A 12973-nucleotide genomic window follows, 5' to 3' on the forward strand; every position below is an offset into this window, starting at 1 on the left:
TGGACACATCTAGCATTGACAGAGAGCTCGCTTGCCTTGGGAAGAAGCAGACCAATCAAGGAAAGAAGCCGCGCATGCGAGGAAACATCCAGATGGACAGATAACTAACTGGACTCCCAGTGCGTACGTACGCGCCTGGGAGAAGCGGGTGGCGAAAATCTGAACCGCAGAATCCAGAGTGACGTGTGCCTAGAGAATCAAGCCAAGCCTGCGTAGCAGGTAACCGACTGCAGTATCCGGTTCTGCAGTGTTCGCGTGTAACGACTGACTTGCCAGTCCAGCTGATTCCGCAGCTTGAGAGAGGTGAAGACAAGGGTGAGATTTCTTGTTGCTACGGTTGATCACTTCATAAAGCTTTGCATCCGGTGTTCAGTCAACAGCGTGTGCTTAGTTAAGGCCCTGGGATACCGTGTTTCAAACAGAGGAAATCGTCGTACACGGGAGTCGAGATGTACCCGTGCACGTGAACCTCGCGGTCTCGACTGGCAAAGGACTGCGCATAGTCCTTCCGGACCACTTTGAGCTGAAAAGTAGAGTCTCTCGAGTGAAGAAGACGACGGAGGTGCATTCAAAAAGTAACAACCCTCTGCGTTCTTTTTGTTTGTCACAAGTCCCCGGTGCATCCTCAGATGCAGTCCACCCTGCTGCATATCCTCATTTGTATTTCCATCCTCGACGGAAACCCTCCTCTTTGCGTACCGAACTCGAGCGTATTCCCTGGTCAAAACCATGAAAGGGGCTCAGCTGCTTGAACGTGTCCTGAAACGCTCGGTTCGCTACCCAAGAATGTATTCTGCATCACAGCTTGCCAGGGAATGCTTTTCGCCTTGGCAAAAATGTTCGCGCGTCGTGGCGTCGGCGCTACCGCTAACTGCGCTGTACTTTCGAAAATGTTGAAGAGTGTTGTTTTCTTCGCGTGCCGACCGCCTCCTAGCCGGCACCGATTCGGTACGCTGTCCACGGACACCGAGTGCAGTTCGCTGCATTCGAAACAAGGGGGGCGTCGGACTCTACGGAAAAAGCTGGCAATCCCACGGCGCACTCATAGCGCGGCGTCGAAGGTGCATCTGAGCAGGACATGCTGACAAACAAGCCCTCACTCAATAACCCGCGTGAGGGTCCGCAGCATCTTGCTCCCACGGAAAAGCCGGACTATACAATCTGCATTTAAAGTCTGAGACTAGCGACATTCAACCGTGTCACAGCCCCGGTCATTAGCCCGCTGTCCTCGTGTCTACAAAACGGGTACCCTGGGCCCTACTGACGGGTCCCACACCCTACTCAGTGAGGTGACCGCCGAACGGACTAACCAAATCCCCAGCATTCTTTGACTGCTGCGACTGCTCCCATGTGTACGAGCCGCCGGACCTGTACACGTTTAGATTCACTTGGAACCAATGAAAATCCCAGCCGTTCTTGGTGCGATTAGAGAACACGCCGATTATGTGTTACCAACAGATCGGAAACCTGACGCATGTCATCTGGCGAAACTTTCGGTATTTTCTGGAAAGAACCCCAGACCTCGGCAAACACAACCTGTAGTCGTTTCCGTTTTCCGCGCCGGAGCGGGTTGTGTGGATGGATTCTCCTGCGATTATTAGCGCGTAACGCGAAAAGAACGTCATAACAGTTTTTGCAGAACAAACAATATGGGGTTATCTGAGCCCGCTCGGCCTGTGAATGTGGCGCGATGGTGAGGCCGTCTTTGAGAACTCCGCAAGCCAAGTTTTCAGGTGGTGACAGGACGCAAGGCCGATAGCAACAAGCGGCCTTGCTGGCAGGGTTGTAGGAAAGCTGTGAACCTCGAAGCAGGCAAGTTACGCCCGGCCGCCCCCCGTCCATCGACTTCAGCGTGACAAGGATACCCGGTTCGAGTTGAAATCCTTGAGGTGCTCGAGTTCTGCAACGCACCGACGCGGTGTCTATTGCTGGTGAGGAGACAGAAACGAGAGGGTCGGCGACCCCCTAGGAAAGGAGGGGTCACAGCCCCGGCTTCGAAGGACAGTCTGCTGCGGAGTCGAACTGTCTCCAGCCGTGCTAACTGTCATTGGTATCTTGATTTCTCAACTTGGCCCAGCCGGCTTAGCCAGGAAGCGAGCACGTCCCTGATAATTTCCCTTCAGCCGGGTCTCCTATGATAAGCGGCTTCTTGGCGAACTTCTACGTGTCGAAAAAAGTGAGCCGCAGCCTGCCCGACCACCCCGGGCCCTCGTCATGCCAGGGGAGTACGCGAACCAGGTTGTGTGCAGGAGTGGAAAGTGCTCTGGCCCTTCACTCCGTTCAAATGTCACCCCTTTTCCAGTTGCCCCGATACTATACTTTGTGGGAGACCCGAGGAGAAAGAGAACTTCCACAGCCTGCGCACCCTTATTTGTGCACCGACCAGCAGGGAGGGTACCCGCCCGCAGGTGGGCACAGCAACACATCAGCATCTCCCCGGCAGGAGCACCCTACTTGTCATCAGACATCGCTATGGACCAAATATTGCTGCCAGAGAAATATCCAGCTAGCGTACCTGCAGCTACGCCTGCGAGCCGAGCATCTTCATCATCTGAGAGGCACGTAACGCCCAGGCCCACCAACGAGATGCAAGCCCACAGAAAAGCCTTCACTGCCAGACGCTTTTTCGACACTTTGGTCTTGCGCCGGACATCTGCCCTGTCCCAACGCTTGAGCTCGTCTTTGATACGTCCTTGCTTACGATTGAGAGATTTCACCAAGCTCTTCAGTTTCCTGAGTTCATTATTTTGATGGCGCATCAGCTCTAGGTGCTGTTTCAGCTGCTCCAGGCCTTGAATGTCGAGCAATGCAGGGTCTGGAGGAGGTGTCTCCGCCTTAGTCTCCCCCCTCCGCCGGCCTCCGGGTGCCGGCACTGCTCCCGCATCCCTATCTCCCAGGTGACGCGGGCTGCGGCGATCCCTTATCGGAAGTCCATCCCGTACTTTCTGCTGCCCGGCGGATGGCACAATATCGGAACCGTCACCCGGTGCCTGCACCAACTCGTTACTTTCTTCCTGTATAGTGACAGGCTGCCCGAGTTCGACGCTCACGGCCACAAAAGCGAGGAGAAGACTTACTATCACGAGAGAAGAAACTGTGGCAAGAACCAAACAAACTGCACCATATCGGTGCCGACTGCCACAGGCCACGAGTGCACGCATCGTCTTGACTAAAACTGGACGGTAAGGCTTGAGTATCAGCAGTGACCGTGAAGGACTGCGATACTCTTGCCTTTCTCCAGTAGGAAGCCGAAGTATGCGCTCACGTCAGGATAAGTTGCACAGCACTAGGAGACACGGAGACCTCACGGAGATCTTTTGTGAGCAAACGGGCTTTCGGTCGCGGCAATGAGGGCCCGTCTCTAATAAAGCTTCTCCACAACAACGTAAAACCGTACGGTTACATCATCTGCATCAAACGAGCTTAACCGTTCAGAGACGCACGAGAGTGCCGGGTCATGTCGGGTCTCCAAATCGACATCCGAGGCGGAGTCCAAGTCGACGCGGAACAGCGTACTGTGTCGCAGCGAAAAAGACCGCCCCGCTCCCTGCGACAAACAATGCGGCATCACTAACGCACGTGTTTGCTTTCACAATATTGCCTGGGGAAGGATTTCCTACCAGAGAGTCCACGCGACCTTCCAGGTGTTGCAGCTGCAGCCTCACGAACTCTCGCATGCTAGTATGGGCAGCTTAAGACTGGCTCTTGAAAAAACCGTTAGCCGCCAGACTCCGTGGGAGCCCACCAGACAGCAGGAGCCTGTCGGAGTTCCCCGATGACGGCGGAAGTTCCGACGGGGGCTGTCACGTACCGCTCCGTAGCCATAATCTACGCGACCGTACCATTCGTTCGCCGTGCGCAGCAAGTTCGAACGTGCCACGTTAAGGTGCTTTAACCGGACCAGAGTTTCCACTAGGGTCGCCGTCAGCTGATCGTCAGTGTGTATGCGCGGTTCACCGGGATCACCAAGTAGAGACTTGGCATCCTCTACCAGCTCTGTGCTGCAGACTCCGACGACTGCCGCGGCTCGCTGGCTGTAGCCTGTCTGTACTGAAACTAACATACCCAGAACTTTCAGCTCACCGCTCCGCACAATCAGGGTCTCGTCTGTACAACACAACCAGCCGGAATGCGTACGACGGCTGCTGAAGTGCAGCTTCATTCTCCGTTCATATCACTGGCGTGGTCACGCCCCGGGACTACTTCATAGAACTCAGTAAAAAGAGCGCAGGGTTCAGGAATGAAGAGTATAACTTGGCCCCTTCGGCCTTCCACCCTTGGGAACGTGTCGCACAAATTGCATTCGCGATTTCGGACACGAGTACGTGTACCTCCGAAGACACCGACTGCCTCGTTGAACGCCGTGTCGCTGCACCACAGACGTTGGTCAGAAAATGGCTTTGCTCAGGCGAACGGCAATGCTATTTTAAAGCCGTGGACCGTGTCACCGCTTGCCTTTGCCAACAAGCCCTGGAACAACTACACGATCGAACCACGAAAGCTCAACAGCTTCATTCCTGCTCTCAAACCATGAAAGCTCAGCAGCTCTCTTTCTTCTCTGAATCCAACTCGAAATACCCAACGCGACACTAACACTTCATTCCACAATCGAAAGTTGCGGCTACAAAAAAGCCACATTGCAGACGACTTATCTGCACCATGAAAACGGCTCTCATATTTCTGGCGCCGAAATAGGGGATGTATATTAGGGGGGCTGGCTTTCTCAACGCAAGCCAGCCTCCGTATATCCATCTCACGGACTACGCACAGTAGATGTTTCGAATATAGAAAACGAATACGAAACAGTGACCCAAGGACGCTGAGTTCTTCCGTGCCCAAAATAGTCTGCCTTTCACACGGAAACAGATACTCAGGACACTTCCTGTGATTCGAACTTGAATACCACGTCGTCCTGGAAGCTCTCGGCCTAGTCAAAATCGCCGAAGGTTACAACAACAAAAAAAAAACCGCCTTAACGATCGTCGGCCCACATTCCTGAGTCTTCGTCGACTTCAACCATCGCTTCTTTGTCTTCATCCAACGTCACATTCGTTCCCGCATCATGGTCATACTCTATCTCAGCCTGCCGTCCGACTCCTTCTCCCCCTCTGAGGCAAAATAAAGCCATGGGAAACACACATACAGCGAATGGCGGGGCTATTTGCATACTCGCAGTGACTCGTCCGCTCCCGCCTGACACCGTCGCATTAAGACTCTGACCTGAGCTTCGTTTCATCGCGACTGCACCCAAAATCTACTCCCGCTCTATTTGAGAGTGACCGACCTACAAGCCTGGAAGACTCGACTATCACACTATCGCTCTGCGTTTCGTGCAGTCTGCACCTACATAACACTCGTAGAGGCTACAACTACACAAGACTCGGACACGTACTCCGACCGAGCGCGTACAAACTGCATACCTAAGCACACGGTACGTCCAACGTAGAGTTCTGCACGGCAGAAAACAGTCCCACAATCGTACCTGTGAGTGAAATAATAGCCACCTCCACCTGCAGCAGCCAGCAGCAGCAGACCTCCGACAACGCCTCCTGCAATCGCTGCCGCTGGGGCCCCCGTACGTTCTTCGCGCTCTTTCTCCTCTTCACCAGGTTGGGCAGCAGAGCCCTCTCCTCCACCGCCAGGAACGTTAGTTTCTGGAGTGGTGGGAGAGACTGACGGCGACGGAGTTGGAGCTACAGGAGTCACCACCGCCGGTGGGACGGATGCAGGACAGTCCGTGCAAGACCTCGTTTCGAATGTTGGGGCGTCGCACGGACGGTCCTGATAGTCAAACGCCACAGTGGTGTGTCTGACTTGAAGTCCTCTGCCGTTCTCACAATACTGGCACTTACTCCACTCAGTGAAAGGGAAAGTGCAAGACGCTGCGAACAAACCGCAGCAAAAACACAGCATCCGGGAAGGATTCATCGCATTCTTTTCAAAGTTTGCTTTACATGTGTCGGGTGGAACGTGCCGGACGGAAGCTTACCGCCGCATGGAGCCATGGAGCAAGCTCGCTCTTCATGCAGAAGAATTTGCTTGTCCTTAGGTAACGATTCATTCTGCTTTGCAATGGTTCGGCCCCCAAACTGAGCAGGAACAGCACTCCTTCCTCGATTTCGGACCTGGACTCCCTGGCCGCAGGTGACGCTACACTGGCTCCACTCCTCCCACGGACCAGGGACTTCATCGACCGGACACGGCTCTGTGTTGCACACCTTTTCCTGATGTGGACCCTCAGGAAACTGCTGCAGACAACTGAGACCCCCATGTTTTTGATTGTTCCTCCAATAAGCTCTGTCCCGTACTGAGATGCCACCTCCACAGGAAACGGAACATATACTCCACTCGCCAAATTCTCCGCATTCGGCGTTGACCGGGCAGGGCGACTCATTGCACGATCCTTCCTCATAGAGGTCGTAACCAGGATACTGCTCGCTGAACAGAGAAGCTCCACTCTTGCCCGTTGCCTGACTTGGGCTCAGCCCGCTCCTGGTGCGGTGACGCTTTCCACCGCCACAACTAACGGAGCACTCACTCCATTCTCCCCAGTCGGGAGGAGTTGGGGGCACAACCACGCAGGGAGAAAACATAGTTGTCTGAACCTCCTCACGTTTCACAGGTGGACTCTGAAGCTCGCAGGGAAGCCCCGCCCCCTGTGCGGCTGGCTGATTATATCCAATACGAGTGCGCTTTCGTGTGGCGCTTCCGCACGTAGAGCTCCATTCTGTCCACGCACCCCAGTAACCACAACCAGCATCGACCGGGCAAATTCCCGCATCGCAGTCCCGCGTTCGCTCCAAACCCCCCTGCTGTTCACAAGAGCTGCCCATCGGGGCTTCACAAGTGGGGCAAGTCGGAGTGCCAGGCTCAGGAGGAGAGATCTCACGCCGACTAGAATGTTGTTGTCCAGTCCCACATGAAGCAGAGCAGGGACTCCACTCCGACCACTCGGTACAAACGGCGTCCTTCGGCATTTTCTTACAAACCTCCTTCAACATCGGGTCAATGTTCGAGACAAGCTGTTCCCAGTTAGACTGTAGAAACAAGCTGCACGGAGAAGGCCCATACTCAGGACACCCAGCTACCCAGCGGCACTCCATTGTGTTGATACGGTAGCCGACACCAAGTACCGCTATTACCGCCCCCTTCTCCCGGAGCTTTGCGGCCGTTGCCTTGGTGGCGAATACCGATTCGGACTTTCCATCCGTGAGCAGAATAACCAGCTTGGGAACTGCCGCTCGTTCGAGCTTAGCGGAAGTATAAAGCTGGTTGTACGCCGCACTCAGCCCTGCCGCTGTGTCGGTCCCACCCATACCGTAAGGAAGGCGTAACGCACGCTCAACAGCTAATTCTTTGTTCGTTGCTAACGGGCTCTTCAAGCCCCAGTGTAGCCGAACACGAGATGCGAAAGTCAATAGAGCGGTGTTTACATCATCCACGGAGATGGGGAGGCTTTTGATGAACGCTGCAATAAATTGCTTCACCTTCTCGAAGTTGCGTCCTCCAATACTACCAGACTCATCGATAAGAAACAAGACGTCCATCTTCTTCGTGCAGCCTTCGTGGACGCTGATCTGTGATTCTGCCGGTACGGCTGTCCTCGCCTTGGACCCAGCCCCGGCTGGTTCACCAGGTTGCGGATCAACTGCAAAAACGCACAGACAACGGCGTGCAAGGCCGGCATCAACGCGTTAGCGCTGCTCGGTTACAGGTCCGATCAGCTCTCCCCGGCTTTGCAGTCTGGGACCGAAGTACAGGTCACACCGTCTGCACAAAAGCGCAACTGTGCGCTTCACATCTATCCTGTATGGACAATAAATCAAACGAACCTACCCACCTACAAGAAAATGTAATAAACCTGCCTGGGTTGTCCATCCAGACAGCAGCCCTCCTTCTCACGAACAAACTGCTCGCCACCCATCACATACAAACTGCACCATTTTCAATCGCGCGAACACTAGACAGAGGATCCCTGAACGCGAAGACTAAGCATGGCATACTGCGACCACAGCGCCTGGCCCAAAGAGATAGCATGATGATAACACTTGGACAATACCTGATGAGCCTTCATTCTTGTTCCGTTTCTTCTTAGACCACGGCCACGACCACTGCTGCTCACTCGTTTCAGCCGCAACGAACGCTTGCACGGCGAAGAAAAACATACACGCAACGGCTGCACTTCTTGACTTCATTCTGATCTGGTAAAGTGGAAGTGGCGTCTCCAATACATGAAATTGCTAAACTGCAGGACAGCGTCGGAGCCCCAACGAAAGACGAAAAAAGAAGGAAAAAAAGGAAGCCCTGTCAGCATTCAGTCCTCTCTTAAATTGCGTAAAAGCTCTCCACAAAAATGCTAACTATTCTGTTCCACGGAACAATAACCTGACCGACTGTCGTCGTATTCAAAGGCAACAGTTCTTCTATCGTCTCTTGAAGCCCGTTTGAGGCGGTCCGCTCCTCGTCTCAAATAAGGTCTGGGCGGCAGAGGGAATTGGCGACTGTTCTTCTGCTGTCGAGACGCCAAACCGACGGAGTACTGAACACTTATCAGCATTCCAGTCAGCCACCAGGAGAAAGATGCAGCTCGTTCCTCTGCGAATTGTTTGGCGCGCTGGCTTGGACTGCGTCGTACAGCACCTGGCCGGGGCCATGGCGCGCCCCGTGCTTTATACAGGATCGGCGTTTCTCCTGCCATGATAATACTTAAAGAGTGGTTTTTCAACCGACGCGCTTTAGCCAAACGCGTGGTGCGATGCCAGCAAGAAGTTGGTTACACCTCCTCGGACGACCTCTGAGGTTTCATCAAGGCTCCGGCAGACGAGAGTGGTACCTCTCAGAGTTCGAAAATTCTTTGGCTTAGACCGTGCAGGGTGAGTGGGTGTAAGAGGCAGGATCAGAACAAGATGCTGATTTCTTCTTCACATCAATTGTTCTTGGCGTGGCGGCCCGCGGGGTTGCTCGAAGGTACAGAATTTGCGAACAAGCACTCACTGCTGTCGACACCTCAAAATGGAACGGATTTTCGTTCGCCCCGGGTGTGAATTGTCGCTCACGGGATCCATCCCCTGTCCGGCGAACGGAAGGGGCTTGGGAATTCTGTAGTCGCAGTGTCTCTTAGCAGAATGGAGTTGTCCATACGAGGGAGACCGGTCCGGCTTTTCCCACGGTTCTGGCGGACTCCAGCCGATTTGTTGCCCAGCAAACCCTCGCGTTTTTCTCAGAGCTGTGACGCGATCTGAGTCACCGACTGAGGACGATTCACAAAAAGTACCGCCGTCGCCACATTTTTCCGTGGTTTGCGTTGCTTTTCCACTGGGTCCCTAGAGACAAACCACTGTACGCACCAGAGGGTTATCGTATTGTCTTTTGGCGTAGAGAATGGGTCTACGCTGCCATCAGTGGAGCAGTCTGGGGGTAGACTACCTGGAAAAGCGACGACTTGACGAGTATCCCTGGTGGTCTCCGTGTCTCGTGTTACGCATTACAGCCTTCCGTAACGTCAGACCAGACGCGAACGCTTGAGAGAATCTTTCGGCAGGTGAGAAGAGTTCTTTTCCCTCTTCGGATCGCCGTGATCGGAGGGCGCTCCGGGGCTCAACGTTGGAGCACAGCGCACGTGTGGTGTGTGCGACGACCTGGCGGCTTCTCTTTCCAAAAGAATATGCTCTTAGTGGTCTGTGGAGTAGTTGTTGTAAACAAACCGACAGCGGTATCATTCACCTTCGTGCTGTCCTGCCACTTGTTCCGGAGCTTCTATGGAAGCGCGGGTGGACTCCAGCCCGCATTCTTACCCAAGCGACGCGGTGTCTCCAGGGAGCTGCAGAGCTGTTCACGCTGTGCATCTATTCAACTCTACTGATAGAAAAGCGGGAGAGAGAGGAGGTTCGTTTATCGTTGTCGAGCTACCAGGAAGAAGTGGACTGCGCCCCTGTTTCTCCGAAGCCCATGCCCCAATGTTCCACTCTTCAAATCACCGGAGTTCTAGGGTCACCTCATTAGTTCCTTTGCCGCCTCCTTCAACCACATAAACTGCGTTGCAATAAAAATACACCTGGTTGCCCTACGGCGGTGCGCTGTATTGTATGGTCTCGGATCCTTGGTGTGTACAATGGACATGGCGTCGCAGTGCGGAAATATTTGTTTCAACATCACCTTCAATCCTTCTTATGCCGTAGAGCTGCTGCGGCGTGCGGGGAGCGTCAGTGGTGAGGAGAGCTCCGATCTGCATCAGCTGAGGTGAGGTTTCGAATGTACCCTATTCTTTCTAAACAATGACATCCTGCGGTGGTGTGTGCGGCCTCCGCATCCTTGAGCCCGAGAAGAAACAGTTTAGAAATCCAGCCGTCAGACAACAGAGGCCAACACTAGAGCTCGTACTCATCAGCATTATACAAATGACTATTTCACATGAGAAACGAAGCCCAGCGAAGTTTCTTCTCCTTCTAACTCTATTCGATCCTTTCTCTTTGCGGAATACAACGTACGCATGCCGACCAACTCACGGCAGATTGCTGCGATAGTGAAAGGACTGTTTCTCGGGGAATCGTTTCATTCCAGGCAGCTATACTTCTGTCACCACGCGAGAACCCACGTGCTGCAGCGACTGGTGCAAAACTTTGGAAGTCGAGAATAAGAAGCCTCTCATTGAGCACGCGCACGCACAATGCCCAGAAATCATTAGGACCCTTCGTTCCCTCACGGGATCGGCGCCCCTTCCCACTCATAGCATTGCGTCCTACGTTCAGGCTCTACACCGGCACAGCGTCGATTTCTCGACGACTGACTTTTTAATACATTACATGGTACTTATAGACAAAGACGACCGGGGACAAAAGGGTTCCTCGTCGGCTGTCATATGGCAGACCCTCTCTACACACACGCCGCGCGCACGGGGGAGCGGCGCAGCTGGCGTTCTCTATAGCACTACGCGACCAGGAACACAGGGAGCACTGGAGAGAATCTGAAGCAAGAAAGTCTAAAGGGAAAAGAGGCGCTTCTTCCATCGAAGTGACTTCCAGACTGCTTGTTTGTTCTCAAAACCATCACATCTTCTCGACGAACAACAAGTATTATTGAATAGCTTGATCGCGAGCCGTTGTAATACATCCATCCCGCTGCATCCATCCAGTCGGTCATTCAGCCACCTCTCACTGGCTCACCTGCTTCCTCACAGCTGAGCAAACCTTTCTAATGAATGACTACTTCGGCGCTCAGCGTCATTCTCGCCTCGTGCTGCTCCTGCTGTTGCTTCTTTTCCCGATACTCTTCTTTTTTTGCCAGCTGCTGCTCTTCCTCCTCTTGCTGCTTGACATCAAAAAAGAAATAAGAAACATCTGGGAACCACCTTGTTACGTTTCTCTCTTCAAGAGGATCTCAACGGGGAATGAGCGTTTTCTCTTGTTTCACTAAGAACACGGTCTCCTCCATTCATTCTTGGCTGTCTCTGCTTTCTGTCGGCTGTTGTGTCTCTCTTTACCCCTATCTGGTGTGTCTTCTTTCCCTCCTTCTCTTCTTTTCACATCTTCTTGTTCAGACCACATACGCTCCATCATGGTCCTCATGTGAAATCGTCGCCTCCTCCACCATTCTATCTTCTCCTTCTTCCCCTTTTCTTGCTTTTTCTCCTGTTCTTCTTCATCTCGTGCGACCACAATGAGAACCAGACCTCTTTCTGCTTCGTGAGCAACACTTCACTTTACGGGCAGTGGTGTTACGCAAGATTCTGTCTTTCTGATTCTGTTGTAGATGGTAACTGAGTGTAGCCATCATGACCATGATGTGCGAAAGATCGGCGGAGGGTTTCGCCTTTACATCGACTGTTAACAACTTCTAATTACCTCTTTCACTAGCAACATTCCGTTCCTGTCTGTCTTCTTGAATGGAAGGAAGCAAATCGTCTGTCCTGTTTCTATTCTCTTCCGCTCAGTTCTCGAGAACTCCGCAAGACGCGACACGCTGAAAGAATCCCCTTCCAGTTGGGTTGAGCTGTTCCCGTCTTCTTTCCTTCTCGTCTTCTTTCTTATGTCATCCGTCTTACAATCGTTTCTCCACCTCTTTTTCTCTCTGGAATCCCGCATCACACACTACTACTCTCCCGGCCTTCCCTTCTTTCGTCGGGAAGAATGCCCTTCAGTGCTAACTCATATCAACTGGTGGACGGAGCAGCTGGCATTTGTCCCCTCTGTTCCCTGTCTTCTAGTTCTTTCTCCTTCTTCACTTTCTGAATTCGCCTTAGCAGCTTCTTTCTCCTTACAACACCTCATTCAAGCACGTCGTTCTCTTCCTGTCTCTCTCTCCTTCATTTTCACAGGAGAGAGGGCACTTCTGGTTTCCATAAAAGAAACTGTCCGAGCCATTTATTCTTTTTTCTCTTGTCTGATAAAAAGTTTCCACTTCTTTTCATCTACCATACTCCCTCTCTTCTTGAATGTACAATAGACCCTCTCGACAGTTCCGCTCTCTTTCCCTCTACGAGAACTTCTGCGGAGACCAGGTGTATGTACACCTCAGCTTGAATGAAGTGGGGAGAGCCGAAGGAAAACGTCGTCATGGAAGTGAATCACATCTCTTCGTGATCCTTCTTTAGAGCTGTTCGTCAATAGAACACCATCAGAGAGATTCTTTCTTAACTGGAAAGGATGAGGTGACTTCAGTAGAAGTCCTCCTCTCTCCTCACCCCTTCTCTTTCTAGCACGTATATCTATATATATCTGTCTATATATATATGCATAGATACATACATCTTTCTGTATAGATTTGTGCAGGTCTTTATATATATGTATATCCACACCTTTGTTTTCTTCTTCGCTTCGTCTGTCTTTTCTCTAAAGGTCTTCCAGAGCTCTTTCTTCTTGGTCTTTCAAGCGATTCATTTCTTCTCTCAGTCCATTCTCTCTCCAGACTATTGAGTTTTTAGCGCATCGATTGTCTTTCGTCCTTTCTTTCTCTTCTTCTTTTTTGGTCTTTCTCT

General features: G+C 52.5%; 3 protein-coding genes across 3 annotated transcripts; 1 reads left to right on the forward strand and 2 right to left on the reverse strand.

The window, feature by feature from the left end:
* Positions 1-2450: 2450 nt before the first annotated feature.
* CSUI_002935 (uncharacterized protein) lies at positions 2451-3161 on the reverse strand (the record flags this gene model as incomplete). Its single annotated transcript, XM_068063133.1, has 2 exons — positions 2451-2551; positions 2702-3161. 2 exons carry the CDS (start codon positions 3159-3161, stop codon positions 2451-2453), a joined length of 561 nt encoding a protein of 186 aa, XP_067924904.1.
* A 1811-nt stretch (positions 3162-4972) lies between these two features.
* Positions 4973-7648, reverse strand: CSUI_002936 (microneme protein; the record flags this gene model as incomplete). The annotated part of the gene is made up of 3 exons (XM_068063134.1): positions 5990-7648; positions 5483-5882; positions 4973-5108 (listed from the first exon to the last, which is right to left on the reverse strand). Exons 1-3 carry the CDS (start codon positions 7545-7547, stop codon positions 4973-4975), a joined length of 2094 nt encoding a protein of 697 aa, XP_067924905.1. The 5' UTR covers positions 7548-7648.
* Positions 7649-11234: 3586 nt separating this feature from the next.
* On the forward strand, positions 11235-12696 carry CSUI_002937 (uncharacterized protein). The gene has a single exon (XM_068063135.1). The coding sequence runs from the start codon at positions 12025-12027 to the stop codon at positions 12439-12441; it is 417 nt and encodes a 138-aa protein (XP_067924906.1). The 5' UTR covers positions 11235-12024; the 3' UTR covers positions 12442-12696.
* Positions 12697-12973: the final 277 nt, after the last annotated feature.

This window comes from Cystoisospora suis (genome assembly GCF_002600585.1).
Source record: "Cystoisospora suis strain Wien I chromosome Unknown contig_1237, whole genome shotgun sequence".
Taxonomy (NCBI): domain Eukaryota; phylum Apicomplexa; class Conoidasida; order Eucoccidiorida; family Sarcocystidae; genus Cystoisospora; species Cystoisospora suis.

Bases quoted from the DNA above. Each gene is read 5' to 3' on its own strand.
- CSUI_002937 (XM_068063135.1), top strand. From the start codon at position 12,025: ATGTCATCCGTCTTACAATCGTTTCTCCACCTCTTTTTCTCTCTGGAA.